Genomic DNA, 20,078 nt, shown 5'->3' with positions numbered 1-20,078 from the left:
CTACAGTTACTAGAGGTTGCATTTCAACAGTTACACTTCCCCGCACACAACACCAAGCAGCACATCGCAGCAGAGATACAGGAAGAATGGTTTGTGCCCTGTCTCCAGGAACATGTGTCTCGATTGACAATGGAATGTACAACATGCCAAATATACAACTCAGGAATGACATTACGCACACTCCGGGGAACAATTCCCAAACCCATTGGCCCATTCAGAGAACTGCATATAGATTATGCAGACATGGGGGAAAGGTGTAATGGCTCGCGGTACATGATCGTGGTGGTGTGCCCATTTCCAAGGTGGGTGGAAGCGGGACCATGTGCGCGACCTGATGCCAAAAGCGCCGCCAAGTTCCTAGTAAGGGAAGTGTTCCCGCGCTGGGGAATTTGTGACGTGATACGCTCAGACAACGGCTCTCACTTTGTGAATGAACTTTTCAAGGAAGTTACCACGTTATTGGGTATAAAACATAAATTATGTTCGATTTATCATCCACAAAGTAATGGCGTAGTGGAAAAGATGAACGGCCTGTTAAAGGGCAGATTATCAAAACTATGCTTCTCATTAAAGAAAAATTGGATTTACTGTCTACCCCTGGCTCTATTTGAGTTGAGAAATCAACCAAGTAAAGACCACCACTTGTCCCCACACGAGATCGTGACTGGGAGACGAATGAACACAGCACACTCTCCACTGCGCGAACACTCAGATGCTCACAGAAGCGCCGCAATATTGGGAGATGAGTTCACAGACTACCTAAGAAAATTAACAAGGGCAGCGCGCGCAATATCGAAGCAACTCTCCCCACCCTTCACTAGAGAAGAGGGAAATGTAACAGGATCTGTCACGGAGCCAGAGCAGCAGCTACAGTTAATGCCAGGCGACTCAATTTATGTCAGAAGTTTCGTGCGTCGGTGGAATGCTCCACGATTTCATGGCCCATACGAAGTAATATTTTGCACGCCCACGGCAGTAAAGGTGAAGGGTTTGAGATACTGGGTGCACTTAACCGACGTACGAAAAGCATACAGCAGTGTACACGAGGAGATAGACGAGGAGGCACAGACAACAGCAACCAATGCAAATGAGTAAGATGTCTAAATATCGACTTGCGTGAGTGTGTGTGTCAGCACTGAACCTGAATGGAATAATGTCAGCACTGGAATTGAATGAAATAATGCCTGACAACGATAGTACAAAAAAAAAAAGGTGTGTGTGTGGGATTTCTTTTTTTATCTAGGTGAGTGATGTATAATTAATGAAATAATAATATTATATCTTTTATATACCCTTGTCTGTGAATACCCCTCCCCCGCACCCCCTCCCGCTTCCATTCCCCGTCAAATGTATTGGCACAGATGGTGCCAGCAAAACGTTTACATGCATGCACTTAATGCACTTTTATATCTCAAACAGGAGCTTCCATGGCATCTAACGGGCAGCCTGCAACGGATAGAATTAGTAGAATGAGAGAATTAGTATATAAAAGATGTAGATATTCGTATGAGTGTGGATTATCAGTATGCATCACATTGTTTTTTATGATAATGTTTGGCTTGGTTACATATTGGTTTATAGCGTTCATCTCTATCGAGATGTACGAGGGGGGAGGGAGTAATAACACTACTAGACCAATTAACAGTACCACCAGGCCCAATACAACTGCAGATGTCAATACAAGGGAAGGTGATTTTTTGATATGGGACGGAACTAAACTTGTCTGGGGGTATCATACCACACCATCAAGTGTTGTGACCGCACAAAGAGAAAAGCCACATGGTGAAATGCAGAGCAACACAGTGTCTCCACCAGGGGTATCCAGTTACAATGCCCATAGTCTCAACGATCGAAACCCGTCTGCCATATCATGGTTGTATGACACCCCCACCAGCAAGCCTGCCCACATTCCAAAAAACAATCTGCCAGATAGCGTCAGGAAAGAAAACGAAAAACTACTAGAAATGCACGAAATACTATATGATGAATGGGCCAAGGGGGGCGGGAATGAGAAAGGGGGGTCTAGTTTGCCCACTGCTCAGGGGGTTGGGAAGTACATGAGTAACAAGAACACCAGACGAAAGAGAGAAACAGGGAGAAAGAAGTATGATGAGTACTATGGGCTAGGTCTAGATAAGATGGAAGACCCACGACACCCCCATCAAACAAATAAGTGGTATGCAGACATGAGTGCCACAGCTAAACAGACAACAAACGAAAGCTGTTATGTCTGTTCCCTCATCCCCCATGCATCAGGTACACCCAAAGTATTGTTACCCAAAGAGTTGCCTATTGTGGATGCCCAATGTCTTCTTCATCTCACGCTGTGCAGGATTAAGAACACCTTCCAGGCACACGAAGTGACTTTTCAAATGCTGCAGAACGAGAAAACCTGTTACCCAAAAACGACAGGAGTAGTATGTTTGAAAGAACCATTTTTTGTGATAGGAGGGACACTTCTTTCTGACAACAAGCGGAAGGATGAAGAAGTGATGTGCAAAGCGGAAGCACTAAGAGGTGTGGCGCCGGATAAATTACAGTGGATAGAGGAAACATGTACACCAGTATGGAGAGAACACATTTCAAAGCTAACTTGGGTAACTGCCATTGAAAAGCCGTTCAAACTACAGAGCGAAATGGACTATAAACTGTGCTTTAAAGGGGAAGGAAGAACCCCCATGGGAACAAACAAGAGCTGCAACAAGACCCTCACCATCCCAGACCTAAAGAAAGGGACTGCGGCCCTCATGGACACGTACTGGGTGTGCGGCAAACAGGCATACCTACACCTCCCCCAGTCATGGAGTGGCAGCTGCTCAATGGCCACTCTGCACTCGGCACTAATGGTGATACCAGAAAGCCACATCGATGGGAGCAAAAGGACACAGGAACGCATGCAGAATGTGGCTCAACCCACTGCAGAGTCACAAATATATGTCCTGTCTTCTGGAAGCAAGGGAGAAGTGCTGACCCGTAAAAGACGAGCATCAAATTACATATCAAAGGCATCATCAGAACTATTGGCCCAGATCCCAGACAAATATCGATTATTCAGCTCAGCAGAAACATTCTTTGCCTCACTAGTCTCAAGTGTCCAAGCAAGGGCAAATGCAAAATGGCTCCAGATAACACGCTGGGAACTGATTCAGCTGGCGAACGACACTGAAGAAGGATTCAATATCATCAGAGTCGAACTAAGAGCTTTACGACTAATGACCATGCAAAACAGGTATGTCCTGGACCTGTTGACAGCGATGGACGGTGGTGTTTGCCGAAAAATAGAAAGTGCCTGCTGCACTTTCGTACCTTCCGAGGACGCAGAGAATGGCTCCCTGTCCCATGTGATCGAAGCAGTCCACAACCTAGGAGAAAAAATGAAAATGGAAGGTGGAGCAGAAGCGAGTGCCTGGTTCGACAACATCTTCTCCTGGGTTCCCTCATGGCTTGGAACAACTGTGAAATTTTTAATACCAGCTGTTGTGTTCCTCTTCTACTTTTTTGCCTGTGCCAGGTGGGTCTTCGAGTCTGTGCTAACGCAGTACCAAATGGTGCAATGATGATGGTGACAATGGGCAACTCACACGGGACAATAAAAACAATGCAAGAAGCACAAGTACAAACAGGGATAGATAATTCGCCCAGGTACCAACTGGTGCCCATATACCACGATAAAGATATTGTAGATAAGTTGTGGCACACCACCATCAAAGAGCCCCGTATACTAGAATGGTATGAGGAAGTTTGGGTAGATTTAGAAGCAGATGGTGGGTGCATATATCTAACGTGTACTCCAGATGAATATGCCCGGAGAGGTGAGAGCTTAAGAGCAGTGTGCAGGGCATGGATGCCCATCAAAGGAACTCCGGCATGGGATGAGGCAGTGATGGACGAGGCAGAATGTAGGAGGATAGAAGATTTAAAGAATTCGTTACTTTAGTAACGAAAGGGGGGAAATGTAGGGGAGGACTGGTCCAAGACGACCCCCCTCGCCTGCACTTTCTCCCCAGGTGAGGACTATGGCTCTCTTGGGCGTCTCCTCATGCCACCCGGGCCCAGGTGGTGGAGGGCTCACCCACTGGAGACATTGCCCGCACGTATTAATTGCCCACACGTATTAAGATTTAGCTAGGCCTAGACACCATTTTTGTCTGGTAAAGATGGTGTGAGCTCAGCGCGCTGTAGAGCAGCCCCCACCCTTGGAGGGTTTCAGTCATCCTTGTTGCCGCAGCACCCTGGTAGATCCGCTGCGAGCCCGTTCCCACGAACCAGAAGGACATGAGCCAGTGTAATGCACTAACATTGTAACAGTCACCTTCCGCAGTGTATCGTATCATCGCTCCCAGCATGACCCGGCCAGCAGGCCTAGGCAAAATAAAATGAACAGTAAAATGGTCGTCACAGGCCTGACAATCCTCGTATATTAATGTTTAAACTACTTGCAAAGGATGCTTTCCTCTCATAAAATCCCTTATATTATAAAAGCCTGTAAGATGTATAAGTAAAAGAGATCATGCCCCCATGATATAAGCAATGATGAGCATATACCATTGCAGTTGGATGCTAATAATAAAGGAACGCACCAAGAATCTATTTGTTACGTGTATTACTGAGAAACTTACACCCCATGGGCTCGCGCCATAATTGAACTAATGCTGCTAGAATACACGAGAAAACGAATGTAACCAGACTGTGGAACTCATGTGAAGGATGCGCAAGAAATGCACTAGTTATGTGTGTATGTCTAAGCTTCTTATGTGCCACCACCGCCACGTACAGTGGCGAGTCATTTCTTATGTATTCCACCAACCCGACTACTACCTCACTTACTGCAAATATATATATGCATATAATTAAATACTGTAGTTGTTAAAACATAGTGTACGAATACGGTGTTCAGACTGGGTATAATCGAGACACATCCAGCAAAGTTGAAATGCATGTTTTAAAAGGATTTGAATAAGTATTATAGAATGTTCAAATGTTTGATGTTTTTACCTATCTCAGCAACACACGAGGGAGATACCTTTGGGAAATACTTGCAAGGCCATTCCCCCTCCCTCCCTATGAAGGCTGCCAAAGGCATGAGAGCAGAGACCGCGCCGCGCTGCTTTACCTCCCCCAACCAGACTGGAGCCGCTTCAAAGATTTGTAACCCCCTCTGTAGCACCCAAGGCCACCACCCGCCACCTGCATTATTTACAGCACAGCAGTAAACCTCTGCCTGAACATACGCGCCCCCTCGTAAACCTCACAACCCACCGGACCACCTCAGACTTATGGCCCTGTGCAATAAAGACACCCAACACTTTGACAACACACAGCGGAACATCCACAACAACTTCTAACAAGGCAGAAAGACATGTACCGCCCGTGCCAGGCCCTGAAGCTTAGCCCCTCGACCTATGGCCCCGGTCAACAGGACACTGGTAACCATGCCCTGACGTATTACCTACAGTCCCCTCACAAGGTGCATTCCTCCTGTGTTGCATTAACCTGTTGTATAACCTATTGTAAGATTTACTGAAGAAGATAATGCTAAAAATGCTCGAATGACTGCGGTGTGCATGGCATAGGGCTAATAAGTCAGGAAGAGACATTCATCTCTGCCACTGGCCACGATGGCCCCACAACACCGCCTGGATGAACTCCGCCACCCGGCCAGGCCCAGCCCAACCCACGAGGCTGCCCAATGACGTCTTCCAGCCAAAGCCAACCACATCACAGCAGCACCTATAGTTAGTCGTCGCCACCCAATCCCCATGAATTTGTGCCCCCTATAGTGTGTAGGTTCTTATGACGTTTTTTGTAAATATATACGCCTGTCTTTGCTATTGTCAGAGAGAGCGCTCTCGGAGTTTGCAGAGTTCTTTGCATGCCCTATTCTGATTGATAAACTCCCATTTACGCTCACCCACACTCTGTCTTGGCCTTATTCCCATTTTGGGAGAGTCTTTCATTGTCTCTCATTGCGGGGAGGATCGTGCTGTTTGGGGACGCTTGCCTTCAAAACACAGCTGTTCATTACTGAAATGTCATGGCTCCAAGCACATGCAATACGTGAATCCTTTTAATGTATGCTATAGCAATGTAGCTAGACATGCTTGCTTCATGCACCAAAACCCATAAACGCTGTCACTTCAACCTAATATTTTTAAAGTCACCCTGTGGAGCTTTTTTTTTCAACCTTGCATGAAGCTAAGCTTAAAGGGGTGCAACAACGCCCTAGATATTTACTCTGTGGGGATTGATTCCCCTATCGAAGTACGGATAACTTGGAGCCGGGTTCTAAATTTATCTCTGAGAAATGAGTCTTTCATGATATATCACACATACTACACACTGACAGGGCTGGCTTTAGAAGCTGCAGGGCCCTGGGTAGCAAGTAAAAAATGTGGTGCCGCTCCCCTCCCCCCGCACACCCCATGTCGTGCGGCAGTGGGGGGCACCACATTTTCCAATAGGAATGGCAGGCTCCCTAGTGTTATTAACTGAGCTCAGCGCATTTAATTTCAATAGGGCACCTGCCGTGCTTTCTCCCACCACGCCAGCTCTGGGGAGACTTTGAAAGACTCCCCCGAGCTGGCGTGGCGAGGGTCTAATGACAGGGTGGCCGCCATGTCGTAAGGCTGGCTAGCTGTACATACAGGAACACGCACCCGCATTTTCTATTGTGTTCAGTGCCCCTTGATCAAACTGCATTTAATTTCAATAGGTTGCCTGCCGCGCCTTCTCCCAACACGGCAGCTCTGGGGAGACCTTGAAAGACTCTCCCGATCTGGCGTGGCGAGGGTTTAATGGCAGGGCCCGCTGGCTGTACACACACAAACACTCACCCGTATATTCTATTGTGTAAAGTGCTCCTTGTTCAAACTGCCAATATAGGTCACTTAGTCCATGCAGAGGACGTATAAACATCAGGGCACGAGTAGAGGGTACATGCAGGGGGACGGAGTCCACCCACTTTATTCAGAGGGTGGACTCAGTCCCCCCGGCCCCCAGGTAAAATGAGAAACATCGAATGTCCTCTTTGAATTTATGAATTAAAGCCGACCTCTGGGAGCAAAGCCACCGTCATCCGGTTTGTAAGTTGGACACTTCACCACTGCACTTTATACCCTTAAGAAAAATAACAAACAACTAAAGGTGAAATCTCCCATTTCAGTACTGCGAGTCCCAGGGCAAACATTTGTATTGGTTCTTGGAGTTTAAAACATGCACACCTTTCAACGTTTTCAAAAACACTATTAGAAGAAAATATCCGCTCTTGGGTTTGTGTGTGTGTGGATTTTATGAAAGGCAAATGCCGTTCGTCCTTTGCAATTTGGATGGTTAGGCAAAGCCAATTTAATGAAACGTGCCTCTTTCGCTGTTTCTGGCAACATCACATCCCATTGCATTTGTTGATGAGTCCCCCCACTTAACATTTTTAGGACCTGACCGCTGATAAACATTCTTTCCATGAAGGACCTATGTTGAATCTCCCATGCTTACGCTCTTTGTAAGGTTCTGATGATTGCAGTATAGGAGAACACATGTAAGCCCACACTCTAGGGTCGATTCATTACAGAAGAATAAGCTATGTTTTGACGCCTTTTCCATTATCCCCATTTGTTTTGGTTGTAGAGTAAAAATGTGTGGAGACATTTAGGTTATTAATTGGCAGTCAGTAGGGTTGACTACCTCGATCACTCCCTGCTTCTGCTGTGTTGTGTTTGCTGTGTGTTTAAAGAACGCTTTGCAGTCTGGTAATACTCTCTGGTGATGTTTCTTGCAGCGGCCGCCTTGCTCTGTATCCAGGCCGATGAGCTGCAGGAAGCCCTCACTTCGCACTGCGTCGTGACTCGAGGGGAGACAATCATCCGGCCCAACAACGTGGAAAAAGCCTCTGACGTCAGAGACGCCATGGGCAAAGCGCTGTACGGGCGCCTTTTCAGCTGGATTGTCAATCGCATAAACGCTTTACTGAAACCGGATAAACTTCTAAGGTAAGCGGACAAATGCAAAACGAGTGTATTTCCTAATCCAAAAATGAAATGAGCATGTTTAATGTAGAAACGTGTACTTCGTTACATCCCCTGGACAGTGGCGTTGCCAGTAATCAAATTTAGGAGGGGCACAGAGGAGGCCACAGACAAAAGTAGGGGGCCCGCCTATATAAGGGTAATGTGTGACATCAGAAGCACTCCTGCAGAGAACCTTATGTGGACACCAACTAACACATCCAACTGCACCTCCCCTCCCCTCCCATCAGAATGTAGGCACTAAACCATTAAGTCACTAATTAGCCCATCATTTGGGGTTTCCTGTGACACATTCTGATTGGAGGAGCTGCTCCTGGCTGCAGGGGGAACTTAACAGCTCTTCATTGTTGTGCTGCAGTATTGATTGTGGCCCTGTGTGTGTGCTGTGCTGGTGGACACAGCACTGCAGACAGTGCAGAGAAATTAGACCAGCTGAGGTTGGTGGGGGTGGGGGAGGGCAGAATTTTAGAGGATACCATTCACCCCTAGTGATACCACTGCCCCTGGACCATACATGAAAGTCACGTCAACCCTACCGCCCCTCCGCCCCCTTATGCGCCCTCATAGAAAACAGGGTTCTGGAGAGGCGTAGTCCAAACAAATTGTGGAACTACAGGCTGCAGAAGCCTCCTTCTTCCTTCTTCTCCCTTCATCCCACTTTCTCCTCCTCTTCCCTTCCTTTCTCCTTCTGTTGCAATTCCTCGTTCTCCTTCCCGGCTTCCTCTTGTTCTATATGTTTGTATCACTTGTAGTTACCTGGTCGAGTTTAACAGACCCACAAACAGTACATGTAAGCCTTTGCAGCTGCATTCTTCTAAAGGAAATGTCACAGCATTCATGACAGCTGACTTCTGTTCAGATGGTGTTGCTTGTGAACTCCCTACCTGATTACTTGGAAATTACATTTTATTGTTGTAATGTTTATTTAGTTATTGATAGAGCGCTCCCTGCATAACTTAACTGCTTCTTGGAGCTTTTATTGAAGAAATGTGCAGCACTGGTGCCCTGTTAAACAATGGCTGTCACCAACTTGCTCTCCATTAAGGTCCAATCAACTTACCTTCAACTGGGATCGAGGCAAAGCACGTCAAACGCATATTCTTGTTAACGTGCTAGCACGTGCCAGTGTAACACACCTTTTGAACGATATGAAACGGGCTGATTACCTCACTCTGTTGGAAGCTGCTGCACAAATTGGCAACAGTAGTTTATAGATTAACTGACACTTCTTTTCAGTCCATTGCTGTGCAAAGCGACATGCCTACAGTATGACACGTTCTCTCAGTGTCTTGGTAGATGTTTCAATTGTTTCAAATCGAAAAAACAGCTGTAAGATTCGGGTATGTCAGATAACAGATGGGACTGCATTTGAGGCATAACATATAGAAGAGCCCCAACGATGCCCTTATCAAGTCCGCTGAAGACCGAGGAGTATCAAAAGACTCCCTGGAAGACATCCTTGGCTCACCAATAAAAGCATTGGTCAAGCGAAAGACTTGAAATTCGCAAGAGGTGCTACTTGAGACAGCTATAAAAAGTTAAAAGTTGTTAAATATTTAAGAAAGCACGAACAAACAAACAGGAAGAGGAATTTCAGCCGAAAAGAACACTAACACCAGCAACCAAAATACATGAAAAAAATCCAAGGTATACCCACTCCTGCCTTTCTCCTTCACCACAGACAATTGACAACAATAAAGGGAACTCGAAAAATAGAACTAAAAAGACACCTTGAATCTCTGTACTTTTGACAAACAGCAACGTTTTAAAATGTTAAGCTTGAAAATGGTAGAGGCAAGGTGAAGGTCCTTAGGAAGGACATTCCATAGCCTGAAACCAAAGAGTGAAACGCTTTTGCGAATTCTTTTTATTTGTGAGTGAGGGGGGTTTCAAGTAAAAGACTGAAAGTGCCCCACGAAGCCGGGCAATGTTATTTCAATTGGGCTGCTCATAACTGCTGAACCCATATGCATGCATAACTATTGGCCAACCCCATACCCTCACCCAGAATAATTAGGCTCACACAGTGTTTGTCAAGTGTTGGCAATAAAAGGCCGTAAGTTTTTATTGTACAGATATGGTTATGGAGATAACAATAATCGCATATCATAATAGTAACATACTTTTGGGCACCGGGTCCTGGGGTTACCCCCTCTGGCCCGTGCCTGCCTTCTCATGTCCCACAACTTGTTGTGGGCACCATACAGTGCCTTGTACCTCTTTTTCTTTGTTCTTCTCCCTTGTTTGTAGTGTGGGAGGGTTCTGTGGTAAAGAAGCAAAGGATGGAAGGCACTGAGTAAACAGTGCACCTCCTGTTTGTTTGGGTCCCGTTCAGGGTCCACAAACTGATTGTGTTTTCTCAGAGCATGCTGCTCTCTTTTATTATCCACTACTTTGATATGTATAGTAGTGGGGGCTGCTGTGTTCCAGCCACCAGCCGGATAGCCGACTGTCTGGCCCCCTGGGGAGGGGGGGGAGCAGGTCTTTGAACCTGGGCCCTGCCTGACTGTTGGTTTCCTTAGGTGCTTAGCACCTTGCTGCCTGGAGGAAAGGGTGAGGAGATTGTTCACACCTCACCCTTCCTCAGCTTTGTGTTGCATAGACTGCGTGTCTCTCTAGCTGGGGGGAGGATAGGAGCAGACGGGGGCAAAGCTGGGCTGCCCCTCTCCTGGCCTGCTGATGGTAACAGCAGTTACCCTGCCTCACTTTGGGCGGCCCTGCAGCATTGCCCATAACTGCTGAACCCATATGCATGCATAACTATGGCCGACCCCATACCCTCACCCAGAATAATCAGGCTCACACAGTGTTTGTCAAGTGTTGGCAATAAAAGGCAGTAGGTTTTTATTGTACAGATATGGTTATGGAGATAACTATAATCACATATCATAATAGTAACATTCTTTTGGGCACTGGTTCATGGGGTTACCCCCTCTGGCCCGTGCCACCACACGTAGCCAGGTTGGCGGATGACCGCGTTCACCCGAAAGTATCTCCTAGCGACACCCCCTGGAGGCTAGAGTTGCTGTAATTTCTCGAAAGAAATGTTCCATGCCCTGGTTAGATAAATGGGTGCTGTCTTTGAGAAAAAGGTCCGGGTCACCCAGTGTAATGGCCGGGTGTTTTATGAAGCCCATTCCACTTGCTGTACAGAATTTCTCTAGCCCCCTGTTGAGTTTTCTTCTGGAAATGTCTAAAGATTTGTAGCAGTTGGCCCCTTGCCATTTCCTTCTGGGTAGGATGGCCGAGAAGTATATTTCTGTTTCCTTCCAATTGTGTGAAATGCCTGCTAGGGAGGAGCAAATGTCTTTGAATACATTTCTCCTTCCAATGGAAACCAGATCATTGCCACCTAGGTGTATGACCAGAAATTCTAGTGGGTTTCTGTATGCAACCAGTTCAGCTAGTGTATTGTGGATATCGGCCCATCGTAGGCCTCTGTATCCCCACCACGAAGCAATGGTGTTTCTGAAGGGTGGCCTTTCTTTGGTCTCCTCTGCCCATCGGCCCGTCCTGAAGATAAATGAGTGGCCGACTATCCATGCTGATTGGAGGGAGGTTCTCCCTTCGCCTGTTGTTTCTGTAGGGGGGAGGGGACAAAGAAAAAATGAGGGAGGATGGCTATATTAGCTGTGGTCTGATATATCTTTTGTAGCAATCTGACTTCCATCCCCCTATGTTTTTTAGTTGTTGAGGTGCTAGGCCTCCTTGCCATGCTGAGGTGGCGGCACCTATTCTGAAGGAGTGGGTGCCAAAGCCCTTGGGGTACCACCCTGCTTTGCTGATTGCTTTCATCAGCACCCCTTTGAATTGGTAGCGGCTTAGTGCCAAGGCGTCCTTGTGGATTAGAAACCTTCCCCCTACTTTGGGCCTTTGCGTGTAATACAGGTTGGTGATACATACCGGGCAGTTTGCTGCCTCATCAATGCAACAAACGTTGATGGTTCTTTTGGCCCCAGTTTTAGACTGTTGGATTTATATGCTGACGCTCCTCTGTCTAACCCTGACCTCCATGACACGCAGGCCATTGGTGGCCTTGGTGCTGGAGGCGATGAGCTCTCCAACACGGAAAGCCCCGAAATATGCCAGGAAAAAAGCTGTTTTGAATAATATGATTTCGTATGGATGCCAGCATATGGCTTCCAGTTGGTTTGCAATTTGGACCAGTTTGTTGAAATCCAGGGGGCGGCGGGTGTCCGCCTGGGGGCCCTCTATTCTACCCCAACCTTTCATTGCGTAAGAAATGAGCACATTCTGGGTCAGGTCTGAATCACCCCGTATTTTTGAGAAATATGAGATTGCAACTAGGTGTCTTTTTGCCCAGTCTCTCTTAAAGCCCTGTTTATGTGCCCATTTTAAAAATATTTCTATGTCTTTAATCGTTGTTAACTCTACATGCTTTAAACCTGTGGCTTTAAATACTGTTTGTAAGCACTTACTGTACTGCGCTGGTGCTTGCCAGTGCTTTCTCTGCCATCTCTGTTAGGAAACCTAAGGGGTTGTTGGCACCCGTTTTTGAGGTGCCTGGTTCTTGTTGGGCATCCCTGCCTGGGCTCTCTGGCGCTGGCGTTGATGCCGTTATTTTTAATTTCCCATTATTGCCCAGCATTCCGCTGGTATTGGCGTCATCTGTTCCTGGGCGTGTGGCGCTCCCTCCCGGAATCTTGGCCACTGAAAGCGAGATAAAGTATCTGCAATGTTATTATCCGCCCACAATGTTTTCTTGTAGTGTGACTGCTGTGATGGCTCGTAGGACTTTCAGCACTAAAGGGCATTTGGTAGACCATCTGTTTATTGAGCCTACTACAGCCATGTTGTTGCACCAGACCAAGAGTTCTGTGTTAGCTAGCTGCTTGCACCAGATGTGTAATGTTAGCCAATTGGGAAATATTTCTAGGGGGTGATGTTCCTAGTCCACCCTGCCTGTTTCCATGGGTTGGGCCAGTGTCCTGCCACCCATTCTGAGCCTAGTATGGCTCCAAACCCCTTGCTCCCGGCTGCATCGGTGAAAAGGAACCTTTTTGTCCATGTGTTCAAAGGCGTTCGCCAAAGTGAAGACCCGTTGAACTCTTTAAGGAAATTCCCCCAAATTTCCAGGTCTTGTTTCACCTCTGTGCCTAGCTGGATGTGTAGGTGGGGTTTGGTGTATGATTTGATTTTTAGCTCCAGACTTCTGGAGAATACCCTACCTTGGGGGATTATTCTGGCTGCGAAGTTGAGACTACCTGCTAATGATTGAATTTCTTTAACTGTGCCCTTGTATTTTGCTGTCAGGCCTTGTATTTTCTCCAGGAGTTCTGCTATTTTTGTTTTCGGGATCTTGCATAAGCCCTGTGCCGAGTCAATTTCAATGCCCAGGAAAATTATGTTGGTGGCTGGCTTGGTCGCTTTTTCCATTGCTAGAGGTATGCCCCACTGTGCGGCCATTCCTTCTAGTTTTGCCAGATCCATGTTGCATTCTTCAGAATTTGCTGGTCCCATTACCATGAAGTCATCGAGGTAGTGTCTATTTTGGTACCTGGACTCTGTTTTTGGAAAGCCCATTGAAAAAAGGAGCTGAATTGCTCGAATAGGGCACAGGATACTGCGCACCCCATGGGGAGGCATCTGTCTACATAGAATTTGTTGTTAAAAGTAAAACCTAGCCATTGTTGGGAATCTGGGTGGACTGGCAGCAGTCTGAAAGCGGATTCAATGTCTAGTTTGGCCCTCAGGGCGTTCCTGCCACACTCCTGTATGAGTCTTACCGCCTCCTGGAAGTATGTGTAGGATACTGCGGATTCCGTGTGTGGAATGCCGTCGTTTAGTCATTGGCCTTTGGGATCGGATAAGTGATGAATTAACCTCATTTCCCTGGGTCTTTTTTGGGGACCAGTCCTAATTGTGATATTATGTAATCTTTGAGGGGCATGTAGTCCCAGGGTCCTGCAATCCTGCCTAATAGTAATTACGTCTTGATTTTGCTCTCCACCACTTGGGGGTTGTCCCTGGCTGACTTCAGGTTCATTGGGATGGTCTGTGACCCTGTGCCCTTGAAAGGGATGATGAAACCCTTGGTTAAACCATGCCTGATTGCTTCGCTGGTTTCCTTGTCCGGGTAATTCATGAGTGCTTCCCTAAAATAGTTTGAGTTGATGGGGGTTCTGTCTGGTGCGAAGCCTGGGGTTGGGGCGGGGGTGTGGTTGGTGCTAGTCTTTTGAATTTTTTGGCTGGCATTCTGGTGCAGTTGCTTGCTGCGTGGTCACCGTTGCAGTTTGTGCAAGTGTGTTTGTTATAACCAAACAATGGGGCAGATTCTACAAAGTTGATAGGGTATTGCACTTAGTAGATGATGTTCACACAAAAAGATTAGGCAACACGCATCTGTGTTAAAGGCTACTAGCAGCCGACAAAAAGACCCAAGACAAGGTCCAGTTGATAAAACCAAACCCAAAGATTACTGTGGTGTGGACTTGAGTCTATTCGTAAAAAATAGAACAAGGCTGTGGCAGAAGACAGAAGGATAGAGCGAAACAAGAGTACTATCCCTGCCTATTGTGCACTCTCAGGTAGGTTGCAGTGTTACAACGCCTGTCTAATAGTGACAGAATAAGAATGAAATTACCAACTTCTATGGTGTGTAATACATTCAACCTTGTGAGTCCCAGACTACTCTCCTCCAGATTGACTTAAATCGGAAGAGACTACCAGTAAAAAAGGGAAGAAAAAGAAGCACACCCAGGAAGGTAAAGAGGATCAATTCTTCCTCTTTAGGGGCTCATGTGGCATCTAATGGGATAGACAATTCTTTAATAACCCATTGATTGTCACACTGACCCTATGTTGTTCGGGTTAAAATGACAGACGAGAGAAATAGGATGGATTCCTATTCCAACAACAGACAAAGACAATACAGTCACTGCTTTCCATATGGAATCGATTTTTTACTAACGGAAAGTGGGACAATGTAAAATGGTTTGCTCAAGCAAAAATATAGGCAAATTGGTGCCTTTTTAGATGTAACAAACACTGTCGACCGGTTTCAGTGGCCTAACTTTAACAAAGCCACATTCATCAGGACAGTCTAAGCTTCCTCACAACTGGTATATTTCATGACTCAAAAACCAGTCTATGAGAAAAAGGTAAAAAAAACAGTAGATGGCATAGTACATTACCACCTTGCCGTTGGTGTCATGGGACTGGAACAGTCTCGGAAAGAACCCTTAGTTTTCTTTGCCTCCTGATCTAGAGTGTAATATGCCTCAAAACATGGCACAACTTGGCTGCCCAGTCCACGTGCTATGCATTTGCAAACCACGTTCAGCGGGTACCTCACAGATTAAACCCAACGCCCGGCTCGAGCGCGTATGACAAGTGTGTTTGTACCAGCATTCCTTACCCCAAGTGCAAAGGATTTTTTCCAAAATTCCTGCATGGAATGTTGGCTTTGAGTGGTTTTTGTTCTGCCTGTGGGTATTAGACTCAGCCGCCCATGGCTGGTTCTTCCGAAAGGGCTATTCCCCCTTTTTGTGTTTCTCGTTATCATTGCTTCTGGGGCCCTGTGCATTTTTGTTATTTTTTTAGATGGTTTGTGGGGCCTCTTCCTCTGATGGGGGTTCGGCGCTTAGCATGTATAAGCCATTTTGGACCTCGTCCCATTCTATGGCTGACCTCTCTGATATGCTTCTCCTAAATCTGATATCATATGCTAGCCATGTCTGCCCTTTTTGAGCAATTTTTACTTCTCTTATTTCATCCATGTATGCCCATAGCTTTCTGCCATCATTGGGGAATATTTCCTCGTATATTGTTGCCAAGATGTCATAGGCCTGTAACCAGTTATCCCAGTTCTGTTCTACCTGGGCATTTCTGGCTATGGCTTTCTCCTCTATCTTTCTGGGATCCCTAAAAGCATCTTTCCCTTTGCATTGGGCTTCTATAAGTGAAAAGATTTCTATCAACTTTTTGGCCCATATGGCCTCTTTGATTGTGGTGTCAATATTCCATCTTTTATTTCTCTTCAGTATTTCAGTCTGGAAGGATTTCAATTTTAACTCTAATTGGGCATTGTAGATCGTTGCTATGTCTGTAGTCTGTTGTGGCTGCTGTAGGCGCAACTGTGCTGACAGCTGTTGGCATTGCTGGCACCTGTGGCAGTGGTGTGGCTGGGGCTGCTGTTGTTGGGCTTGTTGCTGTTGGGTGGGTCACCGTTATGGTAGGTTCTATGGGTATGCTGGGGTTTGTGGGTCCCTTCTCCCCTGTGTGGGGTAATTGTTTACCCCTCATTTCGCGCAACAATTGTTGCATTTCTGACATGTTCTCACATAATTGCGCCAGTTTTTTGTTACCTTTTCTTGCGCCTTCTGTCACTTTCTTTCTCTTTGGTGGTGTTGTGTAGTCATCTTGATTGGGTGGTATGGGTAGGCCTTCCCTTGGTAGGCCGTACATATTCTCCCTGACCCATGGCCAACCATAGTGTTCGCCACCTCGATGGCTGCCAGAAGGTGAGGTGATTTGGGTTTTTGCGCCGGTGTTGCGGGTTCCTGCAATTTCCGTTTGAGACCCATGTTCTTTTTCAGCCTGTTTGATTAAAAGAAAGAAAATTGAAAGGCTGGGTTTGGCCCTGTCAGCCGGCTCTGCACAGTTATCAAAAACGAGCTCTCTACTCGCTGTTATGTTGGACCGGCTATCATGCGCCCTTAACTAAAATGACTGTTGTTGTGTTTGTGGATTCTTGTGGGCTTGCTATGCTGTTTCCCGTGCTGGGTAACTGTTAGAGTGTTGCCCCAAATAAATATTTGGCTTATGCTCAGACAACTGCCTCGCTGCAATGGTCTTTGCTGAGCTAAATTTTCTTTGTGCCTGGGTTCTAGTTCCGGGTATAAATGATGCTTTGTTGTTGTTTGTAACTCACTCGCGTGTGCCCGTTGCTAGCTTGGGCCTTAGTAATGCATTAAAAATGCTGTATAAAACAAATGTTGTCTGTGTATTGTTTATTAACGCCAAAGGACCTGCTTCAATGTCTGTTCCGGCTTTTTGCAATTTCGTTTCTTAAAGCGAGGTTTCCCTGCAGCCTGGCATTTGAGATTGCAATATTTCTTTTGTAATTGACGTGCAGCGCGCGTTCTGAGACTGCTGGAGAGCGGCTGCCAATGGATGTTTATATTGGTGCACGCGGTTAGCTAATACGCATTCTATTTCCCGTTCGCAACCCGGCGTGGCGGCTTACCTGAAATTGACAGCTGACAAAAGACATCCTCTACACTGGGCTGCTCTGCTAATTCCTTTTTCCTTTGTTCACGCTGAGCTGGAATCCTGCTTCCCCTCAGCACGTCCCAGGAGACTCTTTGTTTGTTCAGTGTTCGCCGCTCGCTTCCCGGCCGTGTGATGATTATGAACAGTGCAATGTTCAAAGGGAAACAAAAGACGCTGCGAATACAACAAACTTATGAGTTTGCTTCAGAAGCAAAGGTTGGAAGGCACCGAGTAAACAGTGCACCTCCTGTTTGTTTGGGTCCCCGTTCAGGGTCCGCAAACTGATTGTGTTTTCTCAGAGCATGCGGATCTCATTTATAGGACCCAGGGAGGCCCTGGGTCTCTGATATGTATACTAGTGGGGGCTTCTGTGTTCCAGCCCCCGGCCGGATAGCCGACTGTCTGGCCCCCTGGGGGAGGGCAGGTCTTTGAACCTGGGCCCTGCCTGACTGTTGGTTTCCTTAGGTGCGTAGCACCTTGCTGCCTGGAGGAAAGGGTGAGGTGATTGTTCACACCTCACCCTTCCGCAGCTTTGTGTTGCATAGACTGCGTGTCTCTCTAGCTGGGGGGAGGAGAGGAGCAGACGGCGGGCGAAGCTGGGCTGACCCTCTCCTGGCCTGATGATGGTAAGAACTGCAGCATTGCACAGAATCAGAGGATTTCCTAATGCGACTGGATTAAAAACCAGGATATCGAACTCCACTAACATTGGGCAGGCCGGCTTGTGATTTTCTCAAGCTTAACAGCACTTCTAATCAGTCTGGCAAATGAATGAACAACAGCTTTTAAGGGACACATTGAATGAAGCCTCACCAAACATGCATGGCATTCACTAATATGATGCAGTACAGAAGACTGTATGGCATTATGAAAGTCAGTCGCAGTTAAGGGTCAAGATACCTATGGTACTACAAATCAAGTTTGTTATGCAAATATGATAATTCCTGGCAAGTTACTGGCATCAAATCTGGAGACGGGGACCAAATTTAAAATAAAGCCACTTGCATGTTGTTAACGGGGCCAGAGGAAACAGCAGGATGGGGTCATAACAAGGCTAAAGTTAATTGTTCAATATGGTGTGAATTATTATTTTCCAACTTAGTTTCTTCCTTGGAACTTACGTTTGGCAACTGTAGCTTTGTCATACACAATGGCGTTAACTTATTTCTGAACTTCGGATAGTGTCAACAGGAATCATTTGGGCAGAAACTGAAACGACTATATCAGGATAAAGTGTGCTAGATAAAGGCAGTGACGTTTCTCAGTAGGTTCACTTGAATCAATGAAGATGTATCTCATGTTCCTTGAACAGACAATGCCCATCATTGAGCCCTGATGTTGGTCCTAAAACATAGGAGTGGTTGTATTGGAGGATTATGTGAAGGAGCATCAAAATAGAAATATCCAAGCAAGGGGAGGGGCTGGGATGAGCTAACGAGAGCTCAACTGCAATTTATTTATTTTATTTATTTGCATTTTTAAAGCGCCAACTGCCCTTGGGCATCGTGGCACTTTTAAGAAGGCTTACTTAGTTACCTAAGTGCATTAGAAGGCAAAGATACATGTTGCTTCAAAAAGTTACAAAAGTGCTTAACATAGATTACATAGTTTGGTGCGAAGGTATTTGGTACCCAAGAGCATGGAGCCAGCCACATCTTACATTGTGGCAGCTACTTAAGGTTGCGTGGTCAACATCGGTAAACAAGAGCATGGAGCCAGCTGCATCTTACATCGCGGCAGCAACATAAGGTCAACATCGGTAAACAAGAGCATGGTGCCAGCCACATATTATATGGCGGCAGCTACAAACAGTTGAGTAGTCATAACTAGGATACTTATACAAGGTGCTAGCCACAAGTTGCATGGCAGCAACGACTCGTATGTGTGAGGTCGTAGTCAACAAGTACGTTTGTGGTGCCAGGCACCAGAATACAAAGGAGGCAAGCTACACCTGGATGCATGGTTGACATCAGCACAAAATAGCATGGAGCCAGCCCCTTGTAGCGGGGTGACAAGTGCATACTAGTATATAGGTTCAAATCAATGGGCAGTGACGTGAAGCAAATCTCTAGGTATGGCGGCAGCTACACACACTTACTAGGATGGGACGAGGGGGGGTGGCCTCCCAAGGTACACAAGTGACCAAGGGAGGGAAGGGGGGGTAAGTAGACATACTGGGTGAGACAGAGGGGTTGGGGGAGGTAAGCAGGCATACTGGGTTAGATGGAGGTGTTGGGGGAGGTAAGCAGGCATATTGGGTGCATTGGAGGGGCGGCAGGAGGTAAGCAGGCATACTAGGTGAGACGGAGGGGTGGGGGAGGTAAGCAGGCATACTGGGTGAGACGGAGGAGTGGGCGGAGGTAAGCAGGCATACTGGGTGAGACGGAGGGGTGGGGGGAGGTAAGCAGGCATACTAGGTGAGATAGAGGGGTGGGGGAGTAAAGCAGGCATACCGGCAGTCAATCACCATGAAAGCTTGTACTGTCAACTCAAAAAGCATTATTGCTGTGCCAGCATTGTTATTTATTTAATTATATATTTACAAACATTTATAGAAAACAATCCAAAAAGGAACATCACCATATTACCATATTACAAACCTCAGTATGCACATTGGAATAAAGAACACACAGTTTACAGGTATAACTCATTGAATCCATCCCAAATATTCTCATAAATATGAAACTTATGTAGCAGAGAAAACAGTACCTTTTCAATCAGAGATAAGTTACAGAGTTCATTAATCCAGTCTTTCGTTAAAGGATGCCTTACAGACTTCCAACCTCTAACAATACACTTTTTTGCCACCGTAGAGGCTCTGAA

General features: G+C 46.4%; 1 protein-coding gene across 4 annotated transcripts in view; it reads left to right on the top strand.

Moving 5' to 3' along the window:
* MYO3A (myosin IIIA) overlaps nt 1-20,078 on the top strand; it is a 2,295,212-nt gene that overhangs the window by 1,107,721 nt on the left and 1,167,413 nt on the right. For all 4 annotated transcript variants that reach the window (XM_069648154.1, XM_069648153.1, XM_069648152.1 and 1 more), the window contains one exon: nt 7,775-7,985. In XM_069648154.1, coding sequence (XP_069504255.1) covers nt 7,775-7,985 — 211 coding nt within the window. The remainder of the gene's footprint in view (nt 1-7,774; nt 7,986-20,078) is intronic.

The sequence above is a fragment of the Ambystoma mexicanum genome, chromosome 2q, assembly GCF_040938575.1.
Source record: "Ambystoma mexicanum isolate Mex_15411 chromosome 2q, UKY_AmexF1_1, whole genome shotgun sequence".
Taxonomy (NCBI): domain Eukaryota; kingdom Metazoa; phylum Chordata; class Amphibia; order Caudata; family Ambystomatidae; genus Ambystoma; species Ambystoma mexicanum.
The sequence above is the reverse complement of the archived record's forward strand: the minus strand, read 5'-3'. Positions and strand labels throughout refer to the sequence as shown.